Source organism: Solanum stenotomum, chromosome 12 (genome assembly GCF_019186545.1).
Source record: "Solanum stenotomum isolate F172 chromosome 12, ASM1918654v1, whole genome shotgun sequence".
Lineage (NCBI taxonomy): Eukaryota > Viridiplantae > Streptophyta > Magnoliopsida > Solanales > Solanaceae > Solanum > Solanum stenotomum.
The window spans coordinates 27374444-27390805 of NC_064293.1; the positions used below are offsets into that span (position 1 = coordinate 27374444).

At 37.7% G+C, this 16362-nt stretch overlaps 2 protein-coding genes and 1 long non-coding RNA gene across 51 annotated transcripts in view; 1 reads left to right on the top strand and 2 right to left on the bottom strand.

The window, feature by feature from the left end:
- Positions 1–6899, top strand: part of LOC125846550 (uncharacterized) — a 31440-nt gene extending 24541 nt beyond the window's left edge. The window contains exons 2-3 of one of the 2 annotated variants that reach the window (XR_007444373.1): positions 1474–1927; positions 6631–6899. This is a non-coding gene — a long non-coding RNA (uncharacterized LOC125846550). Of the gene's footprint in view, positions 1–1473; positions 1928–4114; positions 4380–6630 lie in introns of those variants that run through there. The other variant, XR_007444372.1, reaches the window with a different exon arrangement.
- LOC125846545 (chlorophyll a-b binding protein 1C, chloroplastic) overlaps positions 1–9395 on the bottom strand; it is a 31447-nt gene extending 22052 nt beyond the window's left edge. For 3 of the 48 annotated variants that reach the window (XM_049526048.1, XM_049526047.1, XM_049526043.1), the window contains exon 1: positions 6606–6975. In XM_049526048.1, coding sequence (XP_049382005.1) covers positions 6606–6899 — 294 coding nt within the window. In that variant the 5' untranslated portion in view covers positions 6900–6975. Of the gene's footprint in view, positions 1–1388; positions 2213–4018; positions 4739–6269; positions 6977–8688 lie in introns of those variants that run through there. The other 45 variants (XM_049526016.1, XM_049526009.1, XM_049526020.1 and 42 more) reach the window with 38 other exon arrangements.
- Positions 9396–11921: 2526 nt separating this feature from the next.
- Positions 11922–15903, bottom strand: LOC125846536 (LRR receptor-like serine/threonine-protein kinase FLS2). Its single transcript, XM_049525997.1, has 2 exons — positions 12652–15903; positions 11922–12356 (listed from the first exon to the last, which is right to left on the bottom strand). Exons 1-2 carry the CDS (start codon positions 15782–15784, stop codon positions 11977–11979), a joined length of 3513 nt encoding a protein of 1170 aa, XP_049381954.1. The 5' UTR covers positions 15785–15903; the 3' UTR covers positions 11922–11976.
- Positions 15904–16362: the final 459 nt, after the last annotated feature.

A 16362-nucleotide genomic window follows, 5' to 3' on the forward strand; every position in this document is an offset into this window, starting at 1 on the left:
TGAGGTACACTTAAGGGTCATTTTAACTGTTCCTAAACTTTTGATTTTCTTTTGTCATTTAATAGGATATCATCCAATTGTACAAATATTCATTGTATCTATATTAATTCATGCCAAAGATTGTGAGTTCTCCATTTTTAGAATATAATATTATTATTATAAATATTTTATGATATTTATTATAATTAATGTGTATTTATATTTTTGTTCATAAATATGTAATAATAGTGTTTAATAGAATACAATAGTTTTTATTTATATTTAATATATATTTACATTTTTGTCCATAAATATTATGATATTACAAGGACATTTTTGTAATTCAACTTTTGACATAGAGTCTTCCCACTTATAATAAAGTATGATGATTATCAAAAGATAAACTTGTAGTAACTTATCTGCAAGTAAATGGATTCTAAATTTAATGTTGTGTATATTTAATGAATTTCTTAACACATATACATAGGTTGGACCAAAGCCACTTGGTTTTGTCAAACCGGTATGTTGAATGTAATGAAATGGATCTTGAGCGTAACTCAACCTCAAAAACTAACTCAAAGGAAAGAGAACTGCCCAAGACTTATAAGGAGGCCAGGATTTCATTCATTCACCGATGTGGGACATTCCATTCATCACTGAAGTCTACCTCTGCCCCTGTCAATAAGTGATGTGATTGTATAAGTATTTTTTACAATGTCAGCGAAAACTTAATTTTCTCTCTAATAAATTTCATGCATGTATAGCTTCCTTGTATCTTTTGCTCGACTATGCCCTTTTGGCTTTGGTCATTGCTATGTGTCATGTTCTTCTCTAAAGACCACATGCATGTAAGGATGGAATATAAAAGAAGTTTATGAATTTGTTCATGCTAACTAGATTAAGGAGACATAAGTATAATGACCTGGAAACTCATAGATTACTTGCTACGTTCAGATTACAAAACATACTGTACATTGGTTTTCCCTTATCATTAAAATGTCAATGGTCTAGTAGTGATATAATATTATGTCCTCTTAATTCCTCTTTCACTTCTCAAAACAAAAATATGGAATCATGTAAGTAAATAACATCAGGTTGTTATTATTGGAACTAAGTTAGAGTATTGTTTCTTGAGAACTGATTACATTCCATAAGTTCCTCTGGTGATCTGTATATTCAAGTTTTAAGCTTTAACCACATTCCAAATGTATCTTGGTTTTTTAATTTATTTTAGCTGTCATCTTTTTTTTCCCCCTTTGATATGAAACTGACAGTATTTCATTCATGCCATTGGAAAATGAAATTCAGAACTACACCATAATTGGAATATAAGAAAAATTCATTCTATTGTTAAGTAAACTCACTATTACAACTTTACAAGGCCATCAAACAATGAAATATTAAGATTGTTTAAGATTTTCATTTTCCGGGGACAAAGTTTGTGGCATAAGACCAGGCGTTGTTGTTAACGGGGTCTGCAAGGTGGTCAGCAAGGTTCTCCAATGGACCCTTTCCGGTAACAATGGCTTGAACGAAGAATCCGAACATAGAGAACATAGCAAGTCTACCGTTCTTAATCTCCTTTACCTTGAGCTCAGCAAATGCCTCTGGGTCTTCAGCAAGACCCAATGGGTCGAAGCTGCCACCAGGGTAGAGTGGGTCAACAACCTCACCAAGAGGTCCACCAGCAATACGGTAACCTTCAACGGCTCCCATCAACACAACTTGGCAAGCCCAGATGGCCAAGATGCTTTGTGCATGGACCAAACTTGGGTTGCCCAAGTAGTCAAGTCCACCCTCACTGAAGATCTGGGATCCAGCCTTGAACCACACAGCCTCACCGAACTTGACACCGTTACGGGCCAATAGCTCAGGGAAGACACATCCAAGAGCACCAAGCATAGCCCATCTGCAGTGGATCACCTCGAGTTCACGGTTCTTGGCAAAGGTTTCAGGGTCTGCTGAAAGTCCAGCAGTATCCCAGCCATAGTCACCAGGGAATTCACCGGTCAAGTAGCTTGGGGACTCACCAGAGAATGGGCCCAAGTACTTAACACGGTCAGGACCATACCATGGGCTGCTAGATGGGGCAGACTTGGCTACCGCCTTTCTCATAGTGATCCTTCCATTTCCAGTGATTTCTGAGGTAGATGGTGAGAGTTTCACTGCCTGTCCAGCAAAAGAAGGGGAAGAAAGAGCCATTGTAGAAGCTGCCATGATTTATATCAAGAGAAAAGTAAGTGTTTGATGGTATGAAATATTGGCTGTGAATGTGATGAGATGAAATTACAATGGACTTAATTCACTATATATAGGGAGTAATTAAGAAGGAAATAGTCCAAATTATCTAATGATATCTATATCTATGGTCTCATTGGGTATCAAGATCCCCTGTGTAGCAATTAATACACATTTAGTAATCTCCAATCCATCAAAATTCCAAGAAGGGACACATCTAATATTGTCCTCTCATATGTAGCCACAAGCAATAACTCTGCCCTGTGATTTGTTGAGCTTATAATATGATGTCCCTATCATTATCCACTTGGAATTTGTCTAAATTTTGTCTACCTTCAGGGTAAAAGATACCACCATTAAAGTTCATTCAATGTAGAACTATAGCTTAGGAAATTTGAGGAGAAGTTCAAATTTATTACTACTTGATTCATAAATTGTGGGAAATTAATAATGCATGTTTATGTTTGGAAAGCAATGCGATTGAAACTTTATTAATATATTAGATCTTAATTGACAAAGTTGTTTATGTTAGCCACACATGTTATCTTGTATTATGCCCATTAAAGCTACTGTTAATTCATGTTTAGAGATTTAACGCGGCTTTGTACCTGTACTTAACTACTACATGAGCAACATATGCTGAGACATGGAAAGAGCTTGTTCAGAAGGACATGAGCACAAATTTTAATTTGTTGATATTCATCAGTATCACAATTTTTCCTGTGTTATGAGAAATAGAAGTTACTAATTGTGAGTTCAAGTTATACTACACTGACGGTGTAAAGATGTTTTTAACATGTGATAGTAGATCAGTTCCCATTTTTAACCAGATTGCCAATTAATGTTTATCAAGCAATTTACCTTTAATTACTTACTAAGTAATTTGATTGTGTAAATATTGTTTAAGTTATTAGTGCACAGAACTTAAAATTTGTTGCCAATAAGTGTCATGTATAGCATTACTTGTGTCTTCTGCTAACTATATAAGTATGTCCTTTAGCTTTGGTCATTACTATGTCGAAGGATTTGTCAGAGATGTGAGAAAGGAGGATTGTATAAGAAATTTATGTCGAAGATGCTAACCAAATTATAGACTCATAATATAAGGACCTGGAAACTTATATGTTTCTAGTTACTACATTTAAGACTATAAAACCTATTGGTTTTCTTCCCTTATCATCGAAATGTTAATGTTCTAGTATTGAAATGATATAATGTCCTCTATTTCCTCTTTAACCTCTCGACAAAATTGAGGAATCCTGTAATGACATCATGTTGTTCAACATTAATACTTTGCTCTAATTTTGAGTATTGCTTCTCGAGAGTTAATTGAATTTCGTAAGTTCTTCTGGTTTGAAAATTCAAGTTTTAAGCTTATCACAGCTTTTTAGTTTTTCTAGTTGCCACATCTCATAAATATGTATCTTCTGTCTTTTTTGCCCTGTTCTCTTTCTTTAACTATCCTTTGGTATGAAAGTGGCAACATTTGATTCATAGCTTTGGCAAAATGTAACTCAGTAGTACTACACAATCATTGGAATGTTAAAGAAAAATAATCCATTCTATTGTCAAGTAACTCACAACTACTTTACAAGGCCATCAAACAATGAAATATTAAGATTGTTTAAGATTTTCATTTTCCGGGGACAAAGTTTGTGGCATAAGACCAGGCGTTGTTGTTAACGGGGTCTGCAAGGTGGTCAGCAAAGTTCTCCAATGGACCCTTTCCGGTAACAATGGCTTGAACGAAGAATCCAAACATAGAGAACATAGCAAGTCTACCATTCTTGATCTCCTTTACCTTGAGCTCAGCAAATGCCTCTGGGTCATCAGCAAGACCCAATGGGTCGAAGCTGCCACCGGGGTAGAGTGGGTCGACAACCTCACCAAGAGGCCCACCAGCAATACGGTAACCTTCAACGGCTCCCATCAACACAACTTGGCAAGCCCAGATGGCCAAGATGCTTTGTGCATGGACCAAACTTGGGTTTCCCAAGTAGTCAAGTCCACCCTCACTGAAGATTTGGGATCCAGCTTTGAACCACACAGCCTCACCGAACTTGACACCGTTACGGGCCAAGAGCTCAGGGAAGACACATCCAAGAGCACCAAGCATAGCCCATCTGCAGTGGATCACCTCGAGTTCACGGTTCTTGGCAAAGGTTTCAGGGTCTGCTGAAAGTCCAGCGGTATCCCACCCGTAGTCACCAGGGAATTCACCAGTCAAGTAGCTTGGGGACTCACCAGAGAATGGGCCCAAGTACTTAACACGGTCAGGGCCATACCATGGGCTGCTAGATGGGGCAGACTTGGCGACAGCCTTTCTCATAGTGATTCTTCCATTTCCAGTGATTTCTGAGGCAGATGGTGAGAGTTTCACTGCTTGTCCAGCAAAAGAAGGGGAAGAAAGAGCCATTGTAGCAGCTGCCATGGTGTTTATATCAAGAGAAAAGTAAGTGTTTGATGGTATGAAATATTGTTGAAGTTGGCTGTGATGAGATGAAGTTACAAGGGAATTAATTCACCATATATAAGGAGTAATAAAGAGGGAAAAAGAGTCCTAATTATCTAGTGATATCTATATCTATGATCTCATTGGATATCAAGATCCCATGTGTTCCAATTAATGCACACTTGGCAATCTCCAATCCTTCCAATTTTCTAAGATGTTTACTAAAGGGACCCATTCAATATTGTCCTCCTATGTGTGGCTACAAGGATTGAACTCTACCCTCTGATTTGTTGAGCTTACAATACTGATATCTCTTATCATTATCCATTGGGAATTTCTCCAGATTTTATCTATCAGCACTGTAGCTCATTCAATGTAGAACAATGGTTTAGCCTTTCACTAAATAAATTGACGAAAAAATTCATTTTTTTCAGATTATCAGGTAATGTTTATCAAAAGATGAACCTGTAAATACTTGATAAGCAAAGATTGATCAAGATTTGAACTTTATGGGTTCTGGAATCTAGAAAAACGACCTTAAATGCTAATTGATTCTAAATTTAGTTGTTCTACATATTTAATAAACTTCTTAACACATATGCATGCGTTGGGGTTGGACCAGCTACTTGGTTTTGTCAAACCGGGTATGTTGGATGTAAAGAAATGAATCTTGTGCCTACCTGAACCTCAAAAGTTATCTCAAAGGGAAGAGAATTGCCCAACACTTATAAAGAGGTCATTCATTCACCGATGTGGGACATTTCATTCATCGCTGAAGCCTACCTCTGCCCCAGTTAATAAATGATATGATTGTATAAGTATTTTTTACAATGTCAGCGAGAACTTAATTTCCTCTCTAATAAGTGTCATGCATGTACAGCTAACTTGTATCTTCTGCTTATTATGTCCCTTTGGCTCTGGTCATTGCTATGTGCCAATTAAGGAAGGAGGAAAATACAAGAACTTCATGAATGTGTTCAAATTAAAAACACAGAAGTATAATGACCTGGAAACTCATATATTACTTGCTACGTTCAGATTATAAAACATATTGTACATTGGTTTTCCCTTAATTCCTCTTTCACTTCTTGACAGAAAAATAAAGAATCATGAAAGTAAATAACATCATGTTGTTCAATGTTATTATTGGCTCTAAGTTAGAGTATTTCTTCTTGAGAATTAATTGAATTCCATAAGTCTCTGGTCTGTATATTCAGGTTTAATCTTTTACCACATCTCAAATGTAACTTTGGTCTTGTTATTTTTGCTTTGTCATCAATTTTCCCCTTCAATATGAATTTTGCAGTATTTCATTCATCATTGGAAAATGAAATTGAGGACTAAGAAAAATCCATTCTATTGTCAAGTAAACTCACAACTAAAACTTTACAAAGCCATCAAACAATAATAACTAGAGAACGTTTTATGATATTCATTTTCCGGGAACAAAGTTTGTGGCAAAGGCCCATGCATTGTTGTTAACTGGATCTGCAAGGTGGTCAGCAAGATTCTCCAATGGACCCTTTCCGGTAACAATGGCTTGAACAAAGAATCCAAACATAGAGAACATAGCAAGTCTGCCGTTCTTAATCTCCTTTACTTTGAGCTCAGCAAATGCCTCTGGATCATCTGCAAGACCTAATGGGTCAAAACTGCCACCAGGGTAGAGTGGGTCGACGACCTCACCAAGAGGTCCACCTGCAATACGGTATCCCTCAACAGCTCCCATTAACACAACTTGGCAAGCCCAAATGGCCAGGATGCTTTGTGCATGGACCAAGCTTGGGTTCCCCAAGTAGTCAAGTCCACCCTCACTGAAGATCTGGGATCCAGCTTTGAACCACACAGCCTCACCGAACTTGACACCGTTACGGGCCAAGAGCTCAGGGAAGACACATCCAAGAGCACCAAGCATAGCCCATCTGCAGTGGATCACCTCAAGTTCACGGTTCTTGGCAAAGGTCTCAGGGTCTGCTGAAAGTCCAGCGGTATCCCATCCATAGTCACCAGGGAATTCACCAGTCAAGTAACTTGGGGACTCACCAGAGAATGGGCCCAAGTACTTAACACGGTCAGGGCCATACCATGGGCTGCTAGATGGGGCAGACTTGGCGACGGCCTTTCTCATAGTGATCCTTCCATTTCCAGAAATTTCTGAGGCAGATGGTGAAAGTTTCACTGCCTGTCCAGCAAAAGAAGGGGAAGAAAGAGCCATTGTAGCAGCTGCCATGATTTAGATTAAGAGAAAAGTGTTGAGTGTTTGATGGTATGAAATATTGTTGAAGGCTGTGATGAGATGAAGTTACAAGGGAATTAATTCACCATATATAGGGATTAAGAAAGAGGGAAAGAGTCCTTATCTAGTGAAATCTATATCTATGATCTCATTGGCTATCAAGATCCTACTTGTAGCAATTATGCACATTTAGCAATCTCCAATCCATCAATTTTCCAGCAAGGGACACAACCAATATTGTCCTCTCATATGTTGCCACAAGGATTGGAATCTGCCCTGTGATTTGTTGAGCTTACAATATGATATCCCTACCATTATCCACTTGGCATTTCTCTAGATTTTATCTACCTGCAGGGTAAAACATACCACCACTATACTTCATTCAATGTAGAACTATGGTTTAGGAAATTTGAGGAAAAGTTGAAATTTATTACTACTTGATTCATAAATTTTGGGAACTTAATAATGCATCTTTATGTTTGGAAAGCAATGTGATTGAAACTTTATTATATTAGACCTTAATTACCAAAGTTGTTTATGTTAGCCACACAGGTTATATTGTTTTATGCTCATTCACAATACTGTTAGGTTTAGAGATTTAATGCGGCTTAGTACATGTTACTTAACTACTACATGAGCAATGCTGAGCCTTGGAAAGAGCTTGTTCAGAAGAATATGAGCAAAGATTTTAATTTGTTGGAATTCATCAGCATCACAATTTTGCACTGCATTAAGGGAAATAGAAGTTACATCAGTAAATTTTGACGTGTGATAGTAGGTCAATTCCCATTTTTTACCAGACTACCGATTAATGTTATCAAGTGATTTACCTTTAATTACTTACTAAGTAATTTGATTGTGTAAATATTGTTTACGTTATTAGTGCATAGAACTTGAATTTGTTGCCAATAAGTGTCATATTTAGCAGTACTTGTGTCTTCTTCTAACTACATATGTATGTCCTTTGGCTCTGGTCATTACTATGTACCTTGTTTTGAAGGATCTGTCAAGGATGCTTTTAATCTAAAGATAGTACCACATGTGAGGCAGGAGGATTTTACAAGAAATTTATGAATTTGTTCAAAGGAGACATACTGTATGGACCTGGAAACTCATATAGTACTTACTACATTCAGACTACAAAACATATTGGTTTTCTTCCCCTGTCATTGAAATTTCAATGTTCTGGTAGTGAAATGAAACAATGTCCTCTTATTTCCTCTCACTTTTCGACAGATAAATGAGGAATCATGTAATAACATCATGTTGTTCAACATTAGTACTTTACACTAATTTTGAGTATTGTTTCTCGAGAATTAACTGAATTCCATAAGTTCATCTGGTCTGAAAATTCAAGTTTTAAGCTTACAACAGCTTTATAGTTTTTCTTATTACCACATCTCATATGTATCTTCAGTCTTTTTGCTCTGTTCTCTTTCTTTAATTTCCCCTTTTGTATGGAAGTGGCAATATTTGATTCGTAGATTTGAAAAATGTAACTCAGAACTACACAATCATTGGAATATGGAAAAAAGAACCATTCTATTATCAAGTAAGTCACAACTACTTTACAGGGTCATCGAACAATCAAAATTAAAAAATTATATTATGATATTCATTTTCCGGGGACAAAGTTTGTGGCGAAAGCCCAAGCGTTGTTGTTAACGGGGTCTGCAAGGTGGTCAGCAAGGTTCTCCAATGGACCCTTTCCGGTAACAATGGCCTGAACGAAGAATCCAAACATAGAAAACATAGCAAGTCTGCCGTTCTTAATCTCCTTTACCTTGAGCTCAGCAAATGCCTCCGGGTCTTCAGCAAGGCCTAATGGGTCAAAGCTGCCACCAGGGTAGAGTGGGTCGACAACCTCACCAAGAGGTCCACCAGCAATACGGTAACCTTCAACGGCTCCCATCAAGACAACTTGGCAAGCCCAGATGGCCAAGATGCTCTGTGCATGGACCAAGCTTGGGTTGCCCAAGTAGTCAAGTCCTCCCTCGCTGAAGATCTGGGATCCAGCCTTGAACCACACAGCCTCACCGAACTTGACACCATTACGGGCCAATAGCTCAGGGAAGACACATCCAAGAGCACCAAGCATAGCCCATCTGCAGTGGATCACCTCGAGTTCACGGTTCTTGGCAAAGGTTTCAGGGTCTGCTGAAAGTCCAGCGGTATCCCACCCATAGTCACCAGGGAATTCACCTGTCAAGTAGCTCGGGGACTCACCAGAGAATGGGCCCAAGTACTTAACACGGTCAGGGCCATACCATGGGCTGCTAGATGGGGCAGACTTGGCAACAGCCTTTCTCATAGTGATCCTTCCATTTCCAGTAATTTCTGAGGCAGATGGTGAAAGCTTCACTGCCTGTCCTGCAAAAGAAGGGGAAGAAAGAGCCATTGTAGCAGCTGCCATGGTTTATAAAGAGAGGAAAGTGAGGGGGTTGCTAGTTTGATATGTAAAAGTTAGTTGTGATGAGCTGAAGTTATTGAAACTTCACTATATATAGTAAGTAAGATAGGGAAGAGTCCTTATCTAGTGATATCTATATCTATGATCTCATTGGATGTCAAGATTACTCTCCATTCACACTTGGCAATCACAAATCCAAAAATCTTCCAAGATTTTTACTTAGGGGACCAACCAATGTTGTGTGGCTACAAAGATTCCTCTCTGTCTTTGTTATTGAGCTTACATTAAAATATCTTCTACTTTTTTCCATTAGGACATTCTTTATATATTTTTCTTCCAGCAGGGTAAAAGACAACACCACTATTACAGGCATTTTGAAGTAATTACAGCCTGAATCCTTCTCTGTGTAAAATAGAAAGGAATAAGGGGGAAAATGAACCGTTATGTTAGTTCATTTTCATCGTTCTATAAAAAAAAAAACTTCTACTAGTTATGAACTTCATCGTTAAATTGCTCACTTGTCGTTTAACTACGAAATTTGTCCATTACTAATTTCTATTTTTCTAGTAGCAGGCATATTCTCAGCCACTCATACAAGTGGTCCTACGCCTAGGCAAACAGACATATGTGAACTATAACAGTGATTTATACAATATATTCTGGCCAAGTAAATGTTTCAAAAATCCACCACCATACATGCCAACTCCTGATTGGGAAAAATCTAAATTCGGACTAGATTTTTCAAAGCATAATGTATCTAAATGAAACAGAGTCGTGGCTATTGGTATTGGACTTTAATTTGCCAAATGAGCAGGAAATGCTAATGCTATCAAATTGTGATCCACCAGTTGAACAACAGATAATTCTGCTGCAATTTGGTTTTCTTCAAAGTGTCACTCAACTAATAGTTATTATCTCAGAAGTCACTCTTGTTAAAAACAAATTAGAATCAAGAATAAGGTGACTTTATGAGATAATGGCTATCATATTAGTTGAGTGATCACGTGAGAAATCATTTGTTTATATCCTCAATGTTATACCTATGTGGCTATATTACACATTCCTTTTTCTCCTTTCTGAATATATTTTTACTCTTATCAGCATTTGTACTGCATGGTTTCACGCAAACAAATGAATACACTTTCCACAAAACTTCAGTAGCTATGTTTTCTCCCTGTTCCATTTTTCGGAAACTCTTATTAGCAACTATATGATCCAAGCTATAAGCATGCACAACGGAAGTCACTTGTATTGAAAGGTCATCCTAGAACCTTTTAAATCAATGATAATTCTATTCACAATCAGATTTTTAACACATACAGAATATAAGCAAAAGTTATTTGGTTCTCGTAAACCCGTACCTGAACCTCTGGATCTGACCCTGGATATCAAAGCTCTTTAAACATTGAGAATATGGATTAATTCAGAAAATACCTTAAATAACATACCCAGAAATCCCAAATCGGCGTAAAATTTCAAACAAAAGTGATTAAATTGTCCTTTGCAGCAGTTGGCGCTCTTTTTTCCTTTCCATTCTTCAACCTTCCATAACTAAAAACCCAATTCAAGTTCTGATTCACCAAAAAAATAATGCAAAGACCTTCTCCACATTCCAATTTCTTCTCATCTCTCAAACAATTGGAGAAAAGATTGAAACTTGACGACCCATCTCAATGAGAAGCCGTCGAGACACCAACCCAGTCTTTGATCAGCCCATTATACCTCAACTGTGATGAGACCCCTGCCGACTCCATCACCAGATACACAAACCTTAAAGAAAGTGAAACCTCACTTCAATTTCTCTCTAATTCCTCACTTGCCCAAGAAAGTGTTGGTATAGTTGAAGCTAGTGGTAATGAGGTTGATGAGATTGAACTGATGATGCAGCTATTGTGTTTATCGGAGGGTAAAAGGGAAGGATCCAAAAGGGTGGAAGTGGATTTGGGCTGTGATGATGCATTTTATGGAAACATTATTGGGGTTAAGGGGACAAAAAGTGAAGAAGAAGTGGAGAGATTAGAAGGTTGGATTGAGCATTTTCTGGATAGCGAAGAGAATCATTTAGGTTAGCTCATCTGCCTTTAGGCAAAGCTGCTCTTATTCATTCGGAGGTTTTTGATGGTGTTGGAAGCTTCTAGTTTCCCTCTACCATTGATGAGTTCTTGCATAATGATCCACCAGTTGATGAGGTTGCTTTTTCCCTCTCTAGTAAATAAATTTCTAAAATGCATATTTTAAGGTAAAATATGATGTATTATTGTAGTCTTATCAAGGCCTCTTTTTGAGTTCTCCTCAATTTCACTTTTATATATTCGTGTTCAGAAGTGTACTCATTTCCTGTAGGCAATCTCTAGTAACAGAATGCATTGGCACTTTAGTCTAGCAATCAACTGCTCGCTGACTATTACACGTCACTGGAGTACTTCGTAAAGATCTAGCTTTTTGTTCCTTAGTTGTAATTAATGTACAGAGTTCTTCAATTTCATGATGCAAGTCAACTTTAACTTAATCTAATGTGAGAGTTCAACTATACCCCTCTAGTAAAGCAGGAATACCTGAAAGATCATTATGGATTGAAAAATGTAAGTTTTATTTAAATTGTAATTACATTTTCAGTTGTGGACTAGTTCCATTGGCCACCGAGGGAAACTTGGTGGTGGTTCATATTAAGAATGATGATGCCAAACAAGCGTGTGAATGCATGCTCTCCATCTTACTTAGCTTTGAAAGAGAAGACAGAACTTGTTCCATGTCAGGTCTATCTTCAGGATCCGGAGAGCTGCAGGATAAAGCCAAGTTAAGAAGTCCCTCTACTATCTCCTGGTTCTTGGAGACATGTGAAGCTAAATTAGGATCCACAATCTGGACCAGCTTGCTTATGCCATTCGCAAGGGCATTCTGAACAACTTGATTCAAAGTCATTGGTAATTTATCTGCACCTGTTAGACTTGTTGGCCTTCTTTTTGTAATGATCTCCATCACAATTACACCAAAGCTGAATACATCTACTTTTGTGGTCACTTTCCTCATATATGCAAACTCTGTTTCATAGAAAAACATTTCATTTAAGTTAGGTCTCAAATTAAATAAGGAGCATGTAAAATGTTCAAGAAATTCAAAATTTTAAAGCTGACACTAGCATTTTCTGGTTAGACTAAAGGTTGTATTATCATTAAAAAAATACTTTTCCGATTATATGTTCAAAACATTGGATCACTTACATGCTTGTCCATTCTTCCACATACAAGTTAATCATTATTTTGTGATTGACAGGAAAAGAAAATCTGCTAAGCTGTGTATTCTGATTTACAGAAGTGATGTTGTAATAATTATTACCTGGTGCCATGTAACCAATAGTTCCTTCAAATGTGGATGCTGATGATATGCTGCTCCCGTCTTGGTGATGAATACCCAACATCCTAGCTGTCCCAAAGTCACTCACATGTGCTTCCATATTTTTATCCAAAAGAATATTTGAAGGCTTCAAGTCACAGTGCACTATTGGAAAATCATATCCTGAATGCAGGTATGACAGCCCACTTGCTACTGAAACTAAAATGTCAATCCTATTGGACAATGTCCATTCATCTGCCATTTGACCATAAATAAAACTGTCCAAGTTCCCATTCTCCATGTATTCTAAAATTACAGCCATTAGCTTCTTGCTTTCCCAAGCATAACCGAGCACCTTAACCAGGTTCCTGTGTTTGAGTTGGCTCAGAGTCTTGACCTCCCTATCAAAGCATTTACGAATTTCTGCTGAGAACTGGAGATTCAGTTTCTTAACTGCTACAATCTTCCCACCTTCCAGTGTTCCTTTGTACACATTACTTAAACTGCTGGCTCCAATAATGTTTTGTGGACTGAAATTATCAGTAGCATGTTCCAAATCCTTTTGATAAAATCTCTGGAGGCTAAGTGCTGAGGTATAATTTGGAATTATATCCTCCGTGTCTTTCACTTTTTGCTTCTTCATGTACAGATGACACAAAAATATTCCCACCACATGAAGAATGAGAACCAAAACAGGCCCAAGTATGATCCAGGTTTTCTTGGAAAACCCATGAGAACTTGTTTGGTTTCTTTTGATGCTGCATGGACTGAGAAACTCTGTTCCACATAGAGATGGATTTCCCTGTAAATCTGCTGACCTTAAGTTGTCGAATACACCCCCCTTTGGAATGTGACCTTCAAGCTGGTTAAAAGAAAGGTTGAGATATATTAATGCAGGCATATTGGCAAATCTCTCAGGAATGATTCCCTTGAACTTGTTTTGTGAAAGATCAAGTGAGCGAAGATGTGGCAATCCTTCCATGTCAGGAAGTTTGCCTTCTAATCTGTTCCTTGAGAGGTTCAAGAATACTAGTTCACTTAATTTGGTCAGAGTTTCGCCTGGAGCAGGACCAGACAGCATGTTTCCTGATAGGTCCAGTGAGAATAAGTTTTTGCAGAGTCCTAGGGATCTGGGAATGTTTCCTGATAGATTGTTGTTTGACATATCAATCCCTTGAACCATTTCTAACATGCCAATCTCATATGGGATCTCTCCATCCAACAAGTTGCTGGAAACGTTCAAGTAAAATTGCATACTTCTCATGCTGGCAAGTACTGCTCTGGAAAGAGTTCCGGTTAGAAGGTTGTGTGAAACATCTAAGGTCGTCAGTCTGCGGAGGCTCACCATGCTCTCTGGGATTGTACCATTAAGCTTATTTCCACTCAGGTCCAGGAGTGAAAGTGATTCTAATTTGGATATCTGATTGGGGATTGGACCGAAGAAATTATTGTTCTGCAGCAGGAGTTCATAGAGGCGTGTAAGCTCAAAAAGTTGCACAGGAAGTTCACCTTCCAGCTTATTGTCTGACAGAGAAAGGCCCTGGAGGTTTGAAAGCTTTGAAACTTCTGGTGGTATCACACCTGAGAAACTGTTTTTGTGAAGCACTAAATCTATCAGTTGACTCAGTTTACCAATCTCTGGTGGGATTGGCCCAAGAAATGAATTACTATGGGCTCTTAGAACTCGAAGTTTAGAGAGTCTGCCAATCATCGTTTTGAGTTTCCCGCTAAAATTATTACCACTCAGATCTAGAACTTCAAGCATTGAACAGTTGAAGAGATCATCAGGAATCTCCCCCAACATTTTGTTTGATCCCAAAGACAAAAATGTAAGATTGGACAACTTCCCCAACCCATTTGGTATTTTACCTGTTATTCTATTAAAGGTGAGGGTTAAAACACGAAGATGAGAACAATTTGTTATGCTAGATGGAATAGGTCCCTCTAGGAGGTTATTACTTGCAGTTAGATTCTTCAGATTATAGAGTAACCCAAGTTCCGGTGGAAGTGATCCTGTCAATAAATTAAAGCTCAAAGACAAATATGTCAAGTTTGCCAGGTTTGTCAAAGTTGATGGAATTTCCCCATACAACCTATTTGAGTGGAGGGTAAGCACTTGTAGTGACATTAAAGATCCAAACTCAGGAGGAATTTTACCAGTTTGCTCATTATGTGAGAGTCCTAAATGAGTTAATGACTTCAGGTGGAACAATGAGGCAGGTATACTGGAGTTCAACTTATTGTTATACAATCTGAGCCTGTGCAAATTTTCTAAATTTCCTAGCTCAGGAGGTACGCCTCCAGTGAATTGGTTATTATACATGTCCAAGATAACAAGATTGATACAGAGGCCAAGTTCAGATGGTATTTTCCCAGAAAGAAAGTTGTGATGCAACTGAAGAAATTCTAAACTTGACAAGTTGCCAATTTCTGGTGGTATAGGTCCAGAAAACTGGTTTGAGCTCAGATCAAGGGTTTGCAGAGCTGTCAGCATTCCAATGGAGGTTGGAATAGAACCAACCAAATTGTTTCTATAAGCTTCAAACAATTGAAGATTGGCCAAATTACCAATTTCAGACGGTAATTTGCCTGTGAGGCTGTTGTTGATGAGGCTTACTAACAGCAATTCAGTGCAGTTGCATATACTCTCAGGTATTCTTCCACTCAAAGAGTTATTTCCAAAATTTAATAATTGCAGGTTTTTGAGGTTTCCTAGCTCGGTAGGAATTTCACCAGAAAGAAAGTTTCGGTAAAGAATGAGCTGAACCAGCTCAGTGCAATACCCCAGCTTGGCTGGGATATTTCCAGTAAATGAATTCAAAGTTAGATCAAGAACCTGGAGTTTGGAGAGGTTTCCTAGAAACGGAGAAATCTCGCCTTTGAGCTGCATCCCAACAAGCGAAATGTTGATGACATGGTTTGAAGAAGGATCACATATGATTCCAGACCAGTTGCAATTGTGATTTGCATCGGTCCAATCCACAAGTGCACCAAAAGGGTCATCAGAGATTGAATTCTTGAAAGCTTTCAAAGCAGCAACTTCAACTTCCAAGCTTGGAGTTTGCCCAAAGGACAAAGCAATGAAAAAGGTACTAAAACAAATGGCTAATGCATATACAGTTGTCTTTGACATCATTGGTTCAAAAGAAAGAAGCTTCACTCTCTTTACAAACTTAAGCTGAAAATGAATAGTTTATACAATTATTAATGATATTTGCTTACTGTTTTCTGTTGAAGAAGTCAACTAGTCATCAAAACTAAGTACAATGACTTGTATTCTATGAATTTGTCAGAAATTCCTACAAAAACTTATCATATTATTTGAAAATTGAGTGCATTCACATTACATCATGTCAACTGTTTTTATTATTATTATTTTTTCTAGAACTGCCATATGGAGCAGAAATATTGCATAAGTTCATTTCAGTTATTTCTTTTCTAGAGAAACAGCAGAGTTAGACAAGCTGAAAGACGACATTCAGCGGTGGTCATTTCCTAATCAGAGGTGAATTTATTGCCTAGTTTATGATGCACGTGAACCTATGATCTTTTCATCAAACTAGTCATCTTATGTACATATATTCTAGAATTGATATAATACTATCTAATCACACTCATGCTCCAATAAGGCTAAATGATACACTTGATTGAATGTTGAGTTAATCGCCCAATGATCAATTATCACTTAATATATGTATTTTTTCCTCTCTTTTT

What these genes read in the sequence shown, in the direction of transcription:
- LOC125846536 (XM_049525997.1), bottom strand. Translation starts at nt 15,784, where the DNA reads ATGATGTCAAAGACAACTGTATATGCATTAGCCATTTGTTTTAGTACC. An exon ending in TATTGGTTACATGGCACCAG is followed by an intron (nt 12,357 to 12,651) that starts GTAATAATTATT and finishes TCTATGAAACAG; the next exon opens with AGTTTGCATATATGAGGAAA.